This window comes from Peromyscus leucopus, chromosome 13 (genome assembly GCF_004664715.2).
Source record: "Peromyscus leucopus breed LL Stock chromosome 13, UCI_PerLeu_2.1, whole genome shotgun sequence".
NCBI classification, from domain to species: domain Eukaryota; kingdom Metazoa; phylum Chordata; class Mammalia; order Rodentia; family Cricetidae; genus Peromyscus; species Peromyscus leucopus.
Window position 1 is genome coordinate 7,673,430 of NC_051074.1, and position 17,117 is coordinate 7,690,546.

Sequence of the window (17,117 nt, forward strand, 5' to 3'; positions counted from 1 at the left end):
GAAAAAAAAAAAAAGCCTCACTAGAAAACAAGCCTTTCAGTGGCAGACCCACATCTGTCCAGTGGCCACAGGAGTTTCTTCTAGGTCAGGTCGGGACTACATCAGTACCCAAAAAGTCAGGGTTGTTTCCAGGCCCCAGAACAGAAGCTGGAACCCTCCAGAGGTGCAGTGGACCCAGGATGCTCCTGCCAGTCCCCACCCAGGCAAGGCTCACCCTGGACTGAGCCCCACTTGAAGCGTGAAGGCAGGAAGCTGGGGTGGTTCCTTCCAGGCAAAGCCAATGAGGGCAGAGGGCACACCCCAGGCACAGACAAGCTCCTGGCCAGCCTGAGCTCACTTTGCTGAGAAGCTGGAGTAGTGGGAAAGAGGATGTCATGTTTGCCCGTTTGCACTTACAGTGGACACAGCTGGACCACCTTCCTCAGTGAGGCAACCATGTTCCACTGGTGGTGTTCTCTGGGGTTTCTTCCGTTCTTTTAAGTTTGTTTGCTTGTGTGTTCACTGTGCAGCCCAGAACAGGCTTGTCATTCTCCTGCATCAACCTTGAGTGTCCTGGGATTAGAGGTCGATATCACCACACCCAACGACGGTGTCTCATTATTCAGACTCAACAGCTTATCACTCTCCTACAAGCAAAGACGGGGGAAAAAAACCAGCTCTGCACCCCAAATGGCCACATTTGAAATACCTCCATCTTGTCATAGCACGTGTCAAGAGAGGGACCCTCTGGGGCTTTCCTCCCTAGACAAGGACCTGGACCTGGGTTTCTCTGTAAGGATGAGAACTCTCAATGCAGATAACACAATCACCATCAGGAGAGACAGCCTACCCAGACCAATGCCCATGCCCACCCTTGTTACACTTGCCCCACCAGCCCTCACCATGTCTGATGCCCACAAACCAGTCTGATGTGTGCAGAAAGACTGAATAGTGTGACTTGTCAGGCCAGGGGTCCTAGTGCAACACTGTGAAGTGGTCACGTTGTCGAGACATTTAATATTTAGAGAGAAGGATGCATAGACAATATGATGGAGGCTCTAGAGTCCAGGCAACACTAGATAGAACCCTGGCTCTGTCCATCCACAGCTGGAAGGGGGACACTCCCATCTCAGCCACTCCAGACTCTGCCTCTCCTGGGTCACCTCACTGAGACCCACCACCTTGGGCTCATCTCTCCATTTTTTGTTTCCTGGCACAGATGCCTTTCTCAGCCCCCCTCTCCCCTGACAACTCCCAGAACTAAGGTGGTCCAGTTATGGACCAGCGGCCCCAGGATGAAACAACTGTCTTCCCATCGCATAGATCAAAGAATGTTTCCAGTCCATGCTTCTTCTCTGCCTCATTTAACTCTTCCATGCTGGCAGCAAGGCAGTTGAATGGGACAGTCCAGGTGGGCCAGGCACACCGGCTCAGGGCATCCAGGAATCGGGTAGTATCTGGTAAGGTGAGGCTGACAGTCTTCTGGGAGCCATCCGGCACTGGATCCTATCCCTGACAGTTCCCATCAGCTTTGGCAAGCAGTTATCATGAAGGAAGCCAACTTCTGGAAGCCTCCAGGGCTCGGTCAGAGTCCGTCTTCATCAGAGACCATGCATGGACAAAGAGCCACCAGCCTTGTTCTGAAGATCCTGCCCGGGCCGAGGAGCCTCTGAGGCACAGGCTGAGATGTCCCCACACGCTCTCCTGTGGGGGCAGCATCCATAGCATCTATCGTGCACAGCACTGGCTCTGCCTGACAGCAGGTCCCTGGTTCAGAACCACAGCCTCGCCTTCCTGGGAGCTGTTCTTCCCTCTGTCTCCTGCTCTCTGCAGCAGCTCCTGGGCTGTGGAAAACAGGGGTTTATTGGGGGAGGGGGAATCCAGGCCCCCAGAACCCTAACCCAAGCACTCCACCACTCTTCCCCATGACCCCCCCAGTCCCAGGAACACCAGAAGGTCCCGGGGAAGGGGCCAGCGGAGCGCCATCACTCACCAACAGTGCCGAAGAGCTCAGACACCTGGTAGTTCAGCTTGGCTGAGGTTTCCATGAATAGCAGGCTTTTGCTCTCTGCAAATTCCTTCCCTTCCTGAAGGAGAAAGTCACTCTGTTTAAAAAGAGTCCCTCCAAGCATACCTGGTTGGCTTACAAGAAACTGGGATACACCTATAATCCCAGCACTCAAGAAGCTTGGGCAGAAAGATTGTGAGTTCCAGGCCAGCCTTGAACACGTAAGACCCTGCCTCAAAACAAAAGAAGACTGGTTGTGCTGGTTTGCATGTGTGTGCACACACTCTTCACACACACCTACCCATATACACACTCCCTGTGTACCTATGTGTACACACACCTCCTACATGAATTTCCAACCAAAAGGGGAACTATGATGGAATCTTCTGTGTGTACTTCTGCACACGAGTGCATGTGCATGTGGGTTTGCATGTAGAGGTATTAACATGTATGACTTTGGAGGCACATGCGTGTTTGTGCTTATGAAGAGTGTATTCATGCAGCATAACTCTGCATGTGTGTGAGCATGTGTGTTTATGAAGTATGAGCATATATGTGGGTAGAGGGATCATGGGTGTGCATGCAAGTGCAAGTATGTAGGTGGGTACATGAGTACATGAAGCACGGGGTGAGAATGTGTGTGTGTGTTTGTGTGCGTGTGCATGTGTGTGTGTGTGTGTGTGTGTGTGTGTGTGTGTGTGTTTCAAGGTCTCAAAAGCCCTCAAGTCCACAGAGACAAGGACTCCCTCCTGCTGCCTGCCACCATGTGGCACCTGGAAGGTCACTTCTCGCTCCTCATCGAGGTCCGTTTTGTTGCCGACCAGCATCACCACCACCTCTCCTGGCTGGAACTCCTTCTCCAGGTCCTCCAGCCACTGTTGAGCCTTGTGAAAGGAATCCTAAAGAGACAGAAGAGAAACCATGCTGGAGTTCCCCTTGCTGCGCCAGAAGAGAAAAGCCGGTGTCCCTGGAGGGTATGTGGCTACATTGAGGCCTTTTCCCAGAATGCAATGCCAAGGGACTGCTCTGCTCCTCTGGGAGGGCAGCCAGGATGGGCTGACCCTGGTAGGGGAGGGCTGTGCAACCCAGCAGCACACCAGAGAGCCAGGGATGTGGAGGTCACAGGGCATTTGGGGTCAGGAGCTCCCCTCTGGACACCATTTTGTGCAGGAGCGTTTGAGGGACTGTCTTCACCCCAACCCAGTTCCTAACTGGGGGGACTCGGCCCCGGGTCCTTTGGCACCCTTCTCCTGACCTCTGGCATCGAGGCTGATGTGGGGACCCCTCTCTCCACACTCCTGTACCTGCGCCCAACGCATACTTTCTGGGTGCAGTGCAACTGTCTATCTGAGACCCTCTCCCAGGCTTCTTGTGCCCGGTATGTCTTCCTGCCCCCCACCCAGTGTGCCTGCCCCCCCCTTCTCTACCTCCTGTTAGAGGCTCCGGGGCAGCAAGCTCACCCTGCCCTAGGCCAGGCTGGACACACGGACATGTGAGTCCAGTTCTTCAGTGTCATTTCCACGCATGCTCCGTGTTCTGCACCCCTGGTGATACGAGATGGATGGCCTATGGCGTAGGCTGGGTCTGTAACAGCCTCTTACCATCTCAGCGGCACACCAGCACCAGTGATGGTGGTGCTGTGGGGTAAGGGTGTGCCAGGAGACTGCAGAGAAACAGGGCCTCCTAACTTCGGGTGTGAGGGGTTGCCAAGAAGGCTTCCCGAATGAGGTGAGTAGTATGGGCTTAACTGTCCCTTTTTGCTCACATGGAAGTTCCCACAAAACATGGCGCCAGTCCTGCTTTCTCGCCATTGATCCCCGAAGAAGGCAGTAAACAGTACAGTTGCCCGGGGACGGAGGCGGGGTTAACCCTACCTTCCGAGTGATGTCGTACACCAGGAGCGCAGCATTGGCTCCCCTGAAGTAGAGGTGGCAGACGCTGTGGTACTTCTCCTGACCAGCCGTGTCCCAGATCTCAAGCTTCAGAGATGAGGAGCCCGCATCCACCACCTTCGTGAAGAACGCACCTGTAGCAAGGAGGCCAGTGAGTGTTTGCTGGGGATACGATGGTCATCCATGGCTCCTGTGTGTCACGGCATTCTATGGTCAGCAGCCTGGCGAGAGGCAGCTAGGCACATGCTGGTGGAGGCTGAGTGAACGCCTGTTCTGGAAGCTGGAGCTTCCCTATAAAGCAAAGCACAGCTGGCAACTCCTTTGTGCCTCTTTAAATTTCCACTTGGGGTGGAGCTGAACTGTTGGGGTGAAGTGAAAGACCCTGAGCTAAGAACGACACGGAAGGGACCTCCAGCAGTGAATAATCTGACCTGTCTCTGCAGTGTCCAGCGATGCAATGAACTCTAAGGAGCCTTGTGCCTCAGCCCCTCAGGTCCATGAGCCACTCAGCCGCCTGCCCCATTCTGAAGCCACCATCAGTCACCAGAAGCCAGCCTCCTCAGCTCCCCTCCCCTGATGGCTCCTTGGCTGCCATCCTCTCTTCTGCACCTAGAAATCTCCCGGGAGTGACCGAATTCTGCAGCCGTCAGCCCAGGGAGCACCTGCTGTGCTCCCCACCTTCTCCTGAGTGCTCTGCACAGCTCCCGGACCTCCTTTCCTCACTCAGGCACCTGCTTAACCAATCACAGAGACTGATTCCAACCCCTTCACATAACATGCAATCCATCTTTTCCTTGAAGATACTTGTTCTTGAGCTTTGCTTTCCAACACTGAATTTTTATACTTAATTATGTGTCTATGTGTAGGTGTTGGGTGGGTTTGGGCACATGCACGCGGTGCCTATAGAGACAAGAGGAGAACATTGGATCCTCTGGAGCTGGAGTTAGAGATGGTTATGAGCTGTCCACTGTGGGGGGGGGGGGTGGGAATAGAACTCAGGTCTTCTGGAAGAGCAGCATGTGTCCTTAACCGATGATCCATCTCTCCCGCCCTGGTGTGATTTTTAAATAGTCATGGTACCAAAAACTCCTATGTCAAGTATGAGAGCTCCTAGAGGAGCTGGAAGGAGAGAGCCAAGGGGAATCAGGGAGCCCAGGACATGCAGGGTCAGCAGACGCCAAGGGCTTCGCTCGGAGTCATTTCCCCACACAGACCCAAGGTAGGTATGGAGCCACCTGGGGAGAATCTGGGAGACAAACCTCCGTGGGTGAAATGAAACTTCCAGCCCAAGGACACTGAATAAGTATCCTGGGGCTGGTGTGACAATGACCACAGAGCAGCTTAAAATAGGAAATCCATTCTTACAGTTCTAGAAGCCAGAGGTCCCAAGTCAAGCTGTGGACAAGGGGAGAACCCATTCCCACCTCTCTCCAGCTTCTGGGGACTCTAACCACCTCTAGTGTTCCTTAGCTATGGATGTACCGCTCCTGTCTGGCCTCTGGCCTCACCTGATGTCCTAGTTAGCTCCAACTGACAACTTGACACAGTCGAGAGTATTTGAAAGAGTCTCAACAGAGGGCCTGCCCAGATCAGACTGGCCTGTGGCTATGTCTATAAGGGATGGTCTTGACTGATGATTGACACGAGAGGGCCCAGCCCACTGTGAGGGCTACTATCCCTAAGCAGGAGGTTCTGGGCTGTCTAAGAAAACAAGCTGAGGGGCTGGAGAGATGGCTAAGAGCACTGGCTGCTCTTCCAGAGGCCCAGAGTTCGATCCCCAGGATCCATATAGTAACTAACAACCATCTGTAACTCCAGTTCCAGGGTCTTCAACGTGATGCGTGGACATACATGCAGTCAAAATACCATACACATAAATTAAAAATAAAAATATTTTTTTAAAAATGAAGATGAACATGAGCCTAAGAGAGAGCCAGAGAGCAAGCCAGCAAGCATCATCCTCCATGGTTCCTGCCTCCAGGTCCTGCCTGAGCTCCTTCGATAATGGATTGTGATCTAGAGGGGTAAGCCAAATGAGGCCCTCCCCACTCCAAGTTGCTTTTTGTCAGTGTGTTTCATCACAGCAACAGAAACAAAGCTACAGCACCTGCCTCCCCTCACCAGCCCTGTACCCTCGCCTCCTCTCTTGAGAATGACAGTCACGGAATCGGAGGACCCAAGTCCAAGGTGTTCTCATCTCCATAGAAGGCATCACAATCCGCAGGCTTGTGAGTTAGGGCTCCGTCAGCTCTAGGGGCACATTCCCATCCACTTTGCAAAGAGCAGAGATAGCGCTGGCTGGACAGAACTGTCTGGAAAGATACGGATTCTCTCTGGGAACTGGAGCCACATCTCAACAGACACTGATGTAAGCTGTGTAAACCTGAGGGTCCATGAATGTGAGGTCTGACTAAACTGCTCTTCACTCAAAGCAGCAGCCCCCTGTGGAGAGCAGGACACGGGGCTCCCAGCTCACATGGCTACTGCTGGGCACTGACCATCCAATGCAGCTGACACCCCAGTGCAGGGGAAGGCCTGGGGTGGCCCTGGACACAGATGCCTCTCAGCTTCATGGGCCTCGACAGCTTGCTTAAACTTCCAATATCTTGTTTTCCTCCTGTTTAACATGACCCAATGTTTCCCTCCCCCAGAGTGGTCATAAAACCCCGAGAGAAAGCACATGTAATGTCAGGTCTATCATAGCAACTTCTACTTCCTCCTCCTGTACCCCCTGGACTATTGTCATATCAACATTGGTGTTTAGTCCACACTCTGGTCTGTTCATTCTCACTTCCGATCATGTTTCTGGCTTTGGAGTCAACTGGGGGATATTCTGATAAACGTTGTCTTGTTGTCTCTGAGGCTGGTAAGAGAGCTCAGTGGGTAAGAGCACTTTCTGCATAGGGATAAGGACCGAAGTTCATTTCTCAGCACCCACATAAAAAACGAGGCACAGGGGCTGGAGAGATGGCTCAGAGGTTAAGAGCACTGGCTCCTCTTCTAGAGGTCCTGAGTTCAATTCCCAGCAACCACATGGTGGCTCACAACTACCTATAATGAGATCTGGTGCCCTCTTCCATACAGGCTGAACACTGTATACAAAATAAATAAATATTAAAAAAAAAAAAAAAAAGCAAGGCACGGCCTCATGCAGCCCTGGAATCTCAGCATTGTGGGGTAAGGGTGGGGGACCAGTGGTGGGGGAGCAGGGGGATGGAAGGATCACTTACGGCTAGCCTAGCTCTAGATTCAGTGAGAGGCCCTCTCAAGAGAGAATAAGGTACAGAGTAACAGAGCAGGACACTAGGCATCCTCCTGTGGCCTCTGTGTGGGCATGCACATATGTGCACACATCCTATACATACACACACAGAAAGGGAGACAGGGAGGGAGGCAGGCAGGCAGGGAAGGAGGGAGTGGGGAGAGCAAGCATCACGTGGGTGTAAAACTCAGATCTGCCTTCTCCGTTGACAATCTTTGTCTCCCCCATTTTCCTTTTCCAGTTTAAACACGGTGGCAGGGAGTCCTCAGTGTCAAATCCCGGTAGCATGACCGGCTTCCCACTGGAGTTACAACCCATCAGCCAGTGCTGAGATGTTTATACAACAGAGCTGAGCCTTCCTGGAGAGAAGGGAGGGGTCACCCCATCAGGTCTGGCTGCACAGAGTGCCAATCCCTGCAGCAGTGAGTTTTGGGGGAGAGATGGATGCATTAATAAGATGCAGCATGAAAGGAGAGACCCAAGACACTGAGGACAAAGCTTCCTGTCACTTCTGGGATAATAATAATAATAATAATAATAATAATAATAATAATAATAATAAAAACCAGGGTGAGGTGGCTGGAGGCTCATGGACCCTAAGAGAGAACCCATTGCTCTAATTTGCTAAATGGACACAGTACCAAGCTGCCTTCGAAGAAGTTATCTCTGTGTCCTAGATTAGTGCAGATCTTAGCCCTCATCAGTGGACACCAGTAAATACAGAGGTTTGCAACTGGTCAAACTGGAGGAAAAGGTGACTGTGGAGATCTCTGCCCTTAATGAGACATCGACATCACACTCCTCCCCACGGCTGGGGGAACATCAGAGAAGAGCCAGGGCTTAGGGAGGAATACCATGCAACAGTGTCTCTTGGTCCTGGCAAGGATGTTGCACCCAGGAAGTCACAGCAGCTGTGGTTGCCTCTGTAAGATGAAGGGAGTCAGCATCCCAGCATGAATGTGGGATGCTCAGGAGGCCTCCCTCTCTCTGAGGAGCTATTGGAAATAGATGATTGCTGGGGGGAGGAGAAAGGTTTTCTTCAGGGATGTGGCCCCTGGTAAGTTGCTCATTCTCCAGGAGATGGCCCTATGCTCATGTGCTTAAGGGCAACACTAACTGGCCTCAGTGGGTTACCCAAAAGAAGAGGAAGCACACAGAGAGGCTTCCCCTCTCTTCCCTTATAGCATCCATAGCCCCAGCCCAGCCCCAGCCCAGCCCCAGTGGACCAAATCCAAGTGGAAAGGGGGTCAGTCTTTGATGCTGATGAATTGCAGACAGTGTGAAGTGAGAGCTACAACTATAAGGACTCAGTGAGAATCAGGGAAAGCTGAGGGAAGCCTAGGTACATGATGTCAGGCAGAGAGCAAATTCTCAATAGAGTGAATTATTAGGGGGTTTCATTAGCTGGCTGGAGGACAGCTAGAAAGGAGGCCCTCCCCAGGCTGCCCTCACTGCCAGCCCCCCACACTCAAGCCTTCTAGGACCAGAACCTCGGCGCCCAGATCTACACACACACACCAATGCCAGCCGAAGCCTGACCCCTAGTGAAGGTTGTTTACTCGCACTTCGGGAATAGTGTGCCTGCCTGCCCCTGATGGACAGCCCGCCCCTCCCTGCAAACCCGGCACACCCAGCCTTGGGTTTCAGGACAGGGGCCAGCCATCCCGAGGTGGACCACACTCCCATCTGCCCCTGCCAGGGCTCTCCTCACTTACACCCCACAGTCGGCAAGACGCTGCTGAAGTCCTGCCTCATGTAGCGAAGGGCCAGGCTGGTCTTGCCCACAGAACTGCTTCCAAGCAGGACCAGTTTGCTCACGTAGGCCTGGCCAGAAGTAGTGCTGGCCTGTGGCGGCCCACCAGCCTGCGCCATGGCCTGCAAACAACCACAGAAGACTGAGGAGGGTGGCAAACCTCAGCAAAGTCCAACACACACAACATGCATGAGCGTGCACACACACACACACACACACACACACACTGGGGTGGGAGTGAGGGGGTCTGCTTCCTAGATAAAATACAGACACTTTGCACAGAGTTCCAAGAGCAGCTGTGCTGGGAAACCGCTGCATGGGGAGGGCTGTGGACCCTCACTACAATGGCCTCCACCAGCGTCACACAAGGCTTTTTAATCCTAATTCACTCACCCTGTTTCTCACTGCTTCCAAGCACCCAAGAGAGGTCAAAAGCACCTGAGCACCTCTTGGTTGTCCCTGATGTTTCCAAATTTCCCCCTAGGAAAATTCCCTCAACCCATGAGAGAGGGATTAAAAAGAAAAAAAAGCCACCCTCATTATCAACATCCCAGACTCGCCCCTGCCCCCCAGACGCCCCGACCCAAGCAAATGCAGCTCTTCCTGTCAGCATCAGCCTATGCTTCCCATGACTTGCCAGTCCCTTTCCCCTCTTATCCTCTGTTTTCCAATTAAAACTTCGCCGTGGGAGGCGGGTAATCTTCCTAGGACCAGGAACGGTGAGGCACACCTACAATCCCAGTGTGCCGGAAGCTGAGGCTGGAGGGTGTCAAATTTGAGACCTGTCTGGTCTACACAGTAAGACTCCGTCAAACAAGAGGGAAGAAGGGGATGAAGGGAGGGAGGGAGGGAGGGAGAAAGAGAGGGGAGGGAGAGCGGTGGGGTGGGGGAGATATCTGTGTCTCTGGGACCTCAACACACACGTCCTTTCTGTTGTCTCTGAGGCCTCAGAGTCCAGCTCTGCAGTAAAAACTCCGAAGCCCGCACCGTGTTAATGGCAGCAGCTTCCAGACACACACCAGACAGCAGCCACAGATGCAGGAGCTGCGGGACCAGTGCTCACTCCCACAGGACCTCCCAAGCTCCCAAAGGAAACCTCCACACAGGTCCGTGAGCTCTTTCTTTTTTGGGGGGTGGGTGGGTTGTTTGTTTGTTTGTTTGTCTGTCTGTCTGTCTTGAGACAGGGTTTCTCTGTGTAACAACCTTAGCTGTCCTGGAACTCACTTCGTAAACCAGGCTGGCCTCGAACTCACAGAGATCCTCCTGCCTCCACCTCCCGAGCAAAGGTGGATTAAAGGTGTGTGCCACCACACCTGACACCTTTCTTTACAACCCATGTGTGAAGACATCAGGTTTCTTGTGCTCCAGCCTACTGCTGGCAACCTCCCTGGGTTGTCCTGGCTACGGATATGCCTGTGAGCTCTGGATGGGGTTGTCCTGGCTACAGATATGCCTGTGAGCTCTGGATGGGGTTGTGGTTCAGGACAGAGGTCTGTCTCATCTCATGTAGACAGCACAGGGCAGGACGTTTTATGAGTGTGGTGTGCACACCTCACAGAAGGCAGATAATATCTGGTTCTCTCTTTTTAATGTTTACAGTCATTAGGGTCCCCTGCCCGGGTCTGCTGTGTCACGAAGAGAATGAACAACGGTGAGACCGTGGAGTCATCCCTGGTGTTTATTATCTGGACCCCTTCTAGGAATGTCCCCTAATTAATGTCTACACCCATTATGGGTGGCTAGCCTCTCAAATAAAGCCTTTCTCCCACCACAGTGGGCAAAGGATGGGTGGAAACCGAGGAGGGGCAAAGGGAAGACAGACAGGAACCACAACACAGACCACTTGAGACTGTGGTAACCGAAGAAAAGGGCACTGCATAGACACCAAGTCTCTCACAGAGTCCTTTACCAAGGAGCAATTGTAGAGAGAAAAGCTGGAGTCCGAGAGAGAAGACTCCAGGGTTCCTCTGCCCCTGGCAAGGAGCTCAGGCCAGCAGCACAGGCGTGCGGCCCATCCCAGGGACCTCCAGAGTTTCCCCATGTATTGGTTGCAGGGCAGGATCACAAACAACTAAATTCCCTGTTTAAAGCGTTTTACAATCCTGTTCACCCATGTGGTGGTGTGAATAAAAATGCCCCCCATAGGGAGTGGTACTGTTAGGAGATGTGGCCTCGTTGAAGTGGGTGTGGTCTTGTTGGAGGAAGTCAATGTCACTGTGGGGGTGGACTCTGAGGTCTCAGAAGCTCCAGCCAGGCCTAGTGGCTCACTGTCTCTTCCTGCTGCCTGGGCTCCTTCTCTAGCACCACGTCTGCCTGCACGCTGCTGTGCTTCCTGCCATGATGATAATGGACTAAACTTCCGAACTGTAAGCGAGTCACCCCAATTAAATGTTTTCCTTTATAAGAGTTGTGTAACACAACTCTTAGATGGTCTTATAATAAAAAACCCAGAGCCAGATATTGGGGTGAAAGCTGAAAGATCAGAGAAGCAGAGAAAGTCACAGCAAACCTCACCTCACCAAGCCCTCAGCCGATCCTGTTTCCTCTGACTGAAATCCTCTGAGTCCTCACCCCGAAAGGATCTCACTGGACTGCTTCAGCTCCTGCTTCCTCACACCTTGTATACCCTTCTCCTGCCGTCACTCCTGGGATTAAAGGTGTGAGCCACCACTGCTTGGCTCTATTTCCAGCGTGGTCTTGAACTCACAGAGATCCAAATGGATCTCTGCCTCCCAAGTGATAGGATCAAGGGTGTGTGCCACCATTGCCTGACCTCTATGTCTAATCTAGTGGCTGGCCCTGTCCTCTGATTCCCAGGCAAGTTTATTAGAGTACACAATAGATCACTATAGAGTTGCCATGGTCATTATGTCTCTTCACAGAAATAAAACCCTAACTAAGACAACCCAACATCACGAAAGTTAATTAACTTAAAATTAAAATACAGATGACCAAAGCCTAAAGCCAAGTCCAAGAGCCACGGCTAGAGTTTTCTTCAAGTGTGGCAACAAGGCCTAGCACATAGTAGGTGCTCATCACACACCTAAGGAATGGATGGATGCATGCATGGATGCGTGTAGTGGGTGGATACATGAGTGAGCTGATGGGTACATGGGTGAGTGAATAGATCTATGGGTGGGTAGATAGATGATACTGGAAAGATGGGCTGCATGCACGGGTGCATAGATGGAGATGAGTGAGTGAGCATGTGCGTGGATGATGGGTAAGTGGGTAAATCGATGGGTGGATAGATAGGTGGGTAAGTGGGTAGGTGATTGGTTGGAGTGGATGGATGGGTTAGTCAGTTGACAGGATGAACACTTTACCCAGCACCTGTGTTTTGAAATCTCTAACTGAACTGAGAAAATGAGACAGAAACACAGACAGAGAGAGAGAAAAAAGAGAGAGCAAGCAGTCAGCCTCCAGGATGATATGAGCAGCCTCCACCCAGAAACTCTACCCTTTGAACCTAAGGGCAAGCCAGAGTCCAGAATCCTGAGTAGGGACCAGGAGAGACAAGCTGTCTTGGAGTTCAGGCACTGACTGCCAGGAGCCATCCACCAACTCCACACCAAACAGGCCAGGTCCCTTCCTCACGAAAGATGTGGTCGTACTCACTGCCACCAGAGTCGAACAACTCTCAGAGTCAGCAACAGCCTCCTGCCTGATGTCACACCTGTCACCCCAGCTCCTCTACCATGTCTCCACCTCCGACAACCGGCAGCATAGACCGTAGGCCTGCCATCATGGCGCCTCACTCCCTGCGTCCCCTTGGTTGAAGTGGTCTCAGCGTGTAAATAAGTATGCCTGTGTTACCAGTGGCTCGGCTCTCTCACTGGGCTGTGACCAAGACCCCGAAACTGGATTGCCTTCAGTGTGCATGTCATAGCCACTGAGGGAACAACAGGTGCTCCCTCTACCCTGAACGCACCCGGAAGTGACTCCACAGATTCTAACTGGATCAATGTGCTTTCTTCCCCCACTCCCCCCAGCCCCCTCCAGGCTCCCATGCCGGTCACACTCCCATTGCAAATGCTGGTTGGAAAAGTGCCCGGTGTACTTGCAGAAAGGGAGACAGCGGTGCCCCAAGAGGCACCTTCACGGGTCACTGTGGGGCCAACCTGTACATGACTCAGGGCTGTCGAGGGTGCAGCTGCCAGGGCCCTCCAGAGAGAAACACAGTGGGTGTGTTCTCTGAGCCCACCTGCTCCCCCACAAAGACACCTGCCAAAGCTGAGCAGGAAGCCTAAGGGCTGGCACAACCTCCACAGGACAAAGCAGCGGCTTTTCCAAGGCCAAGACACAGAATGTGGAGCTGGAGTCTGCTGTCCATATGTTCTCGGGGACTCCCGAGGCGCTAGCTCGGTCCTAGCAGCTGTAGGGTGGCAGGAAGTGCCATCAGCCTCAGGAACGGTACAGGGGATCGCTGCCTTTGCACCTCCAAATCAATGTTGATGTGTTGCCGTAAGCCTATCATCCCAGCACTCGGAATGCTGAAGCAGGGGATTGCCGCAAGTTTCAAGCCTTTCTGGGCTATGTAGCAAGACCCTATCTCCAAAAAAAAAAAAAAAAAAAAAAAAAAGCTAAATAAATAATCGCTCCACTTTAATGTGATCGTATACTCCACCCTAAAATCATAAAACTTGTTCATAACATCAAATGCAGTGTCCACACAGCTCTGTCAGATTCCTACAATTACCTCACTTTAATGCTTCATTTCCCTATTAATGGATTTTTTTCTGGTATTAATTACTTTTCTCTGTGATAGATAAAACCACAGCAGATTTTTTTTGAGTAACTATGTGCTGCAAGCTTCCAATAACAGCAGCAAGAACTCTGTACGGACAGAAAGGTGGAAGTGTGGTGTCTGCCCCCGCTCTAGAACCCAGACCTTTCTGAAGGCAGTGGCGGCCAGGCTGTGACTAGGACTCTCTTCTCATCCCGACTTGGTGCTTCCTCAGCTAGCACAAACTTGCCTCTCTTCCACCAAAGAAAAAACATTCAAGGAAGGAGGAAGTCCAGGGAGGCTGCACCCCATCCTCCTTGCCCAGATCCTCAAAGCTGTTCATTCTTGACACTCTGAACTTCAGAACAATGCGGCATTTGATATGAGAGAAAAAGCAAGCCCCAGATTAGAAGGGAGTTTTGGAAGAAAGTCTGCCAAGCTCCTCTGTTATTGCTTGCGCCTCTGCTGCCGTCTGAAAAGGCCTCCTTAGAAGGCGCCTCCTCACACTGAAGTTTATGTTCAAGGAAAATTCAAATGAATTTCCTTCCCAGAGTATGACCTCAAGAGCCACCCGTGATCCAAACAAGGACACTGTTGGCCCAGGACAAACACAAGGAGTGTATTGTTTTAGTTCTGCCTCTGATTAAGCTCCTGAGAACTCAGGGATCCACACCTGCATGCATGTACACACACACACACACACACACACACACACACCCAGCACTCTGCAAAGTACAGTTAAAACAATGACTCACCTGTTCACTTTGAGGAAGTTCAACAGACCATCATCCCACAGGACCCCAGCTGGCTCTCCTACTTCCCTTCTCCTGCCTGCTGGCTATGCTTCCCTTGGGTGCTAGATGGACTGGTCAGGGGCCTTCCGGGGCAGGATGGGAGGAGCTGTGTACCACTGGACAGCCAGTGCAGGGCAAAGGAAGTAGGAAGGCCGCCTCCTGCCAAGGCCCCAGCCTGCAGGTCAGGCCTCTCTTCCTGTAAACCCCAGGGCAAAGTCCCCACATGATCATGTGATCACCTGGGACAGAGAAGGCTAGAAGTCGCATTCTGGTTCTCTCTGGCCTCACCCAGCTGCAGCCCAGAATTTCACCCATTTCTGGGTCTTACCTGTCACGGCTCCTTACACCCGAAAGCATCACAGACTTGGACAAAAGCTCTTCGGTTACTTGAGCTCACTTCTTAACTCTTTATACACACAGCTCAGGTATGGGGCAGTATCCCAGGTGGGCAGCGCCAGGGGCCAGAGCCTGGGAATGGTGTGCCCTGGGGTAGGTAATTGCCTAGGTAGGGCCGGGTGTACTGGGGTTGGTCAGCCATGAATCCTGGGTAAATAGTTATTCTCTCTGTGCTGAGAACTCACCTTGATTTCTAGCTTGGGTTCCCAAGCACCATGAATGGGAGCGCAGCTGTCTCAGGTTCCCAAGAGGCTTTCCAACAGTCCCTGACCACGTCAGAGATTAAATAGAGGGCCAAGGACATACATCTAAGCAGTCCCAGACAGGTGTGGTATCATCCATCACTGACCCATCCTCATTTGAGCTTCAGTTTTGTGTGTGTGTGTGTGTGTCTGTGTGTGTGTGTGTGTGTGTGAATATATATATTTGGTCTTTGCTTTTTCAAGACAGGGTTTCTCTGTGTAGTCCTGACTGTCCTGAACTCCCTTTGTAGACCTGGCTGGCCTCGAACTCACAGAGATCCACCTGCCTCTACCTCCCGAGTGCTGGGATTAATTGGCTTATTAAGGATGGGTGGGCAGACCTTCCTTGGGACACAGGTTGGATACCCCAAGTCTGATAAATAGCTTGACAGACTGTAGTGGAGGGCTCTGAGGAGGAACTGGGCCCACAAGACAGTCCCTTCATACAGGTCCTGAAGATCGGGAAGGATTCACAGCACAGCAGCTGAGCTCCCAGAGTCCCCTGCAGGATACAGGAAGGGTGGTCGGGAAGTGGATGTGTGGCCACCATAGCCACAGCTGGCCCTTTGCTGTGCACCTTCTGGAAGTCCATAGCTAGAGATTAGTAGAAAGTGCTCTGGGCAGGGGGGCTGTGGTGTCTGTGAGGAGGGAGGAGCCATGGCAGGGGTCATGGCCTGACCTGGTCTGGATCCTAACAATGTCCACTTAGAACAGTAGCTCTGCTTTCAAGGAAGAAAGGGAGGACATCACACTTGGGAGGGGAGGTCAGAGGATGAGAGTGTAAGCAGAACTCCTGGAAGGCGGCTGTGTCTGCAAAGACTGATTGACTGGTTAGCTGCTCTGTATGGAGAGGGCAGAATGTTGCAGGTCCAGAGGCTAATGACCTTATCTCAGACTAGCTCTATCCCTGGGAGTAGCCATTCCTTGCCCAGTCCCTTGTGTTGGGACTAATGTTTTAACACTAAATAGATAAAAACTGCTTGGAATCATGGCAGACACCAGCATCCCCCACCCAGAAGCTAAGAATATCGTCAGATAGTATCTAAAGTCTATGGCAGAAAATCCCCCATCTTGGTCTAACCTGCCCCTCCATGTCTCCACCACTGTAGTTTTTAAATGCCTTGATTCATAACTCTCTTTATTCTATTACTATGTGTCTCAGTCACTGTTCGATTGCTGTGGAGAAACACCACGACCAAAGCAACTCTTATCAAAAGAAACCATGTAACTAGACGCTTGCCTTCAGTTTCACAAGGTTAGTCCATGATCCTCACGGTAGGAAGCAGGCAGACACGGCGCTGGAGCAGAAGCTCGGAGCTTTATATCCAGATCCACAGGGAGCAGACAGAGAGAGACACTAGCCCTGGTGCGGGCCTTTGAAACCACAAAGCTGACGCCCAGTGACACACCTCCTCCAACAAGGCCACACCTCCTAATCCTTCCCAAACAGTGCCACCCCCTGGTGACTAAGCATTCAAAAATATGAACCTCTGGGAGCCATTTTGATTCAACCCACCACACTATAAAAACTCCCCAAAACTGCTTCCATATGAGAACATGGAAACTGGGATCACCTAGCTCTGTGTTTCCCAGGCCATGACCACTCAGATTTGGCTTCAGCATGAACTGTCTTTTATTCCCTTTGAGATGAATGCTGTGTTTTTCCCATCCGCAAGAGTTTGAGGCCCAGTTGAGCTATGTAGCAAATTCTAAGACAACCTAGGATCCAGGTCAAGACCCTGCCTCAATGAATGAATGGTTAAACAAACAAACACAGACTTTATTCTGAGCCAGATGTGACGGTCTGCGGTCCAGGAAAACAGATGCAAGTCCCCTGGGATGGCACTTCCACTAGAAAAGAGGTGACATGGGCTTTCACAGCTACGAGAGAGAAGAAAGTCAGACATCGACATGTTTGCCAGTGACACTGGTGGAGCATCAGCTGGGGGCTTCAGTAGAGCAGGGATTCCCATCACAGGACTCAGATGTCACATGCAGGCATTCTGAGCTTTAGGGCTGGGGCCGGGGGGAGGCCTTCTAAGCTTACTGATGCGTTTCAACAAGG

General features: G+C 51.9%; 1 protein-coding gene across 1 annotated transcript; it reads right to left on the minus strand.

Moving 5' to 3' along the window:
- Nucleotides 1–968: 968 nt before the first annotated feature.
- Nucleotides 969–14,568, minus strand: Rab17 (RAB17, member RAS oncogene family). The gene is made up of 6 exons (XM_028880344.2): nt 14,376–14,568; nt 8,857–9,016; nt 3,862–4,013; nt 2,761–2,886; nt 1,973–2,066; nt 969–1,823 (listed from the first exon to the last, which is right to left on the minus strand). Exons 2-6 carry the CDS (start codon nt 9,011–9,013, stop codon nt 1,708–1,710), a joined length of 645 nt encoding a protein of 214 aa, XP_028736177.1. The 5' UTR covers nt 9,014–9,016; nt 14,376–14,568; the 3' UTR covers nt 969–1,707.
- Between the last annotated feature and the right edge of the window lie 2,549 nt (nt 14,569–17,117).

Excerpts from the sequence above, each read along its gene's own strand:
- Rab17 (XM_028880344.2), bottom strand. The coding sequence starts at position 9,013 with ATGGCGCAGGCTGGTGGGCCGCCACAGGCCAGCACTACTTCTGGCCAG. Across the intron at positions 4,014-8,856 it reads CGTCTTGCCGACTGTGGGGT|GTGCGTTCTTCACGAAGGTG; the intron begins GTAAGTGAGGAG and ends TCCTTGCTACAG. Across the intron at positions 2,887-3,861 it reads TGTACGACATCACTCGGAAG|GATTCCTTTCACAAGGCTCA; the intron begins GTAGGGTTAACC and ends CTGTCTCTTTAG.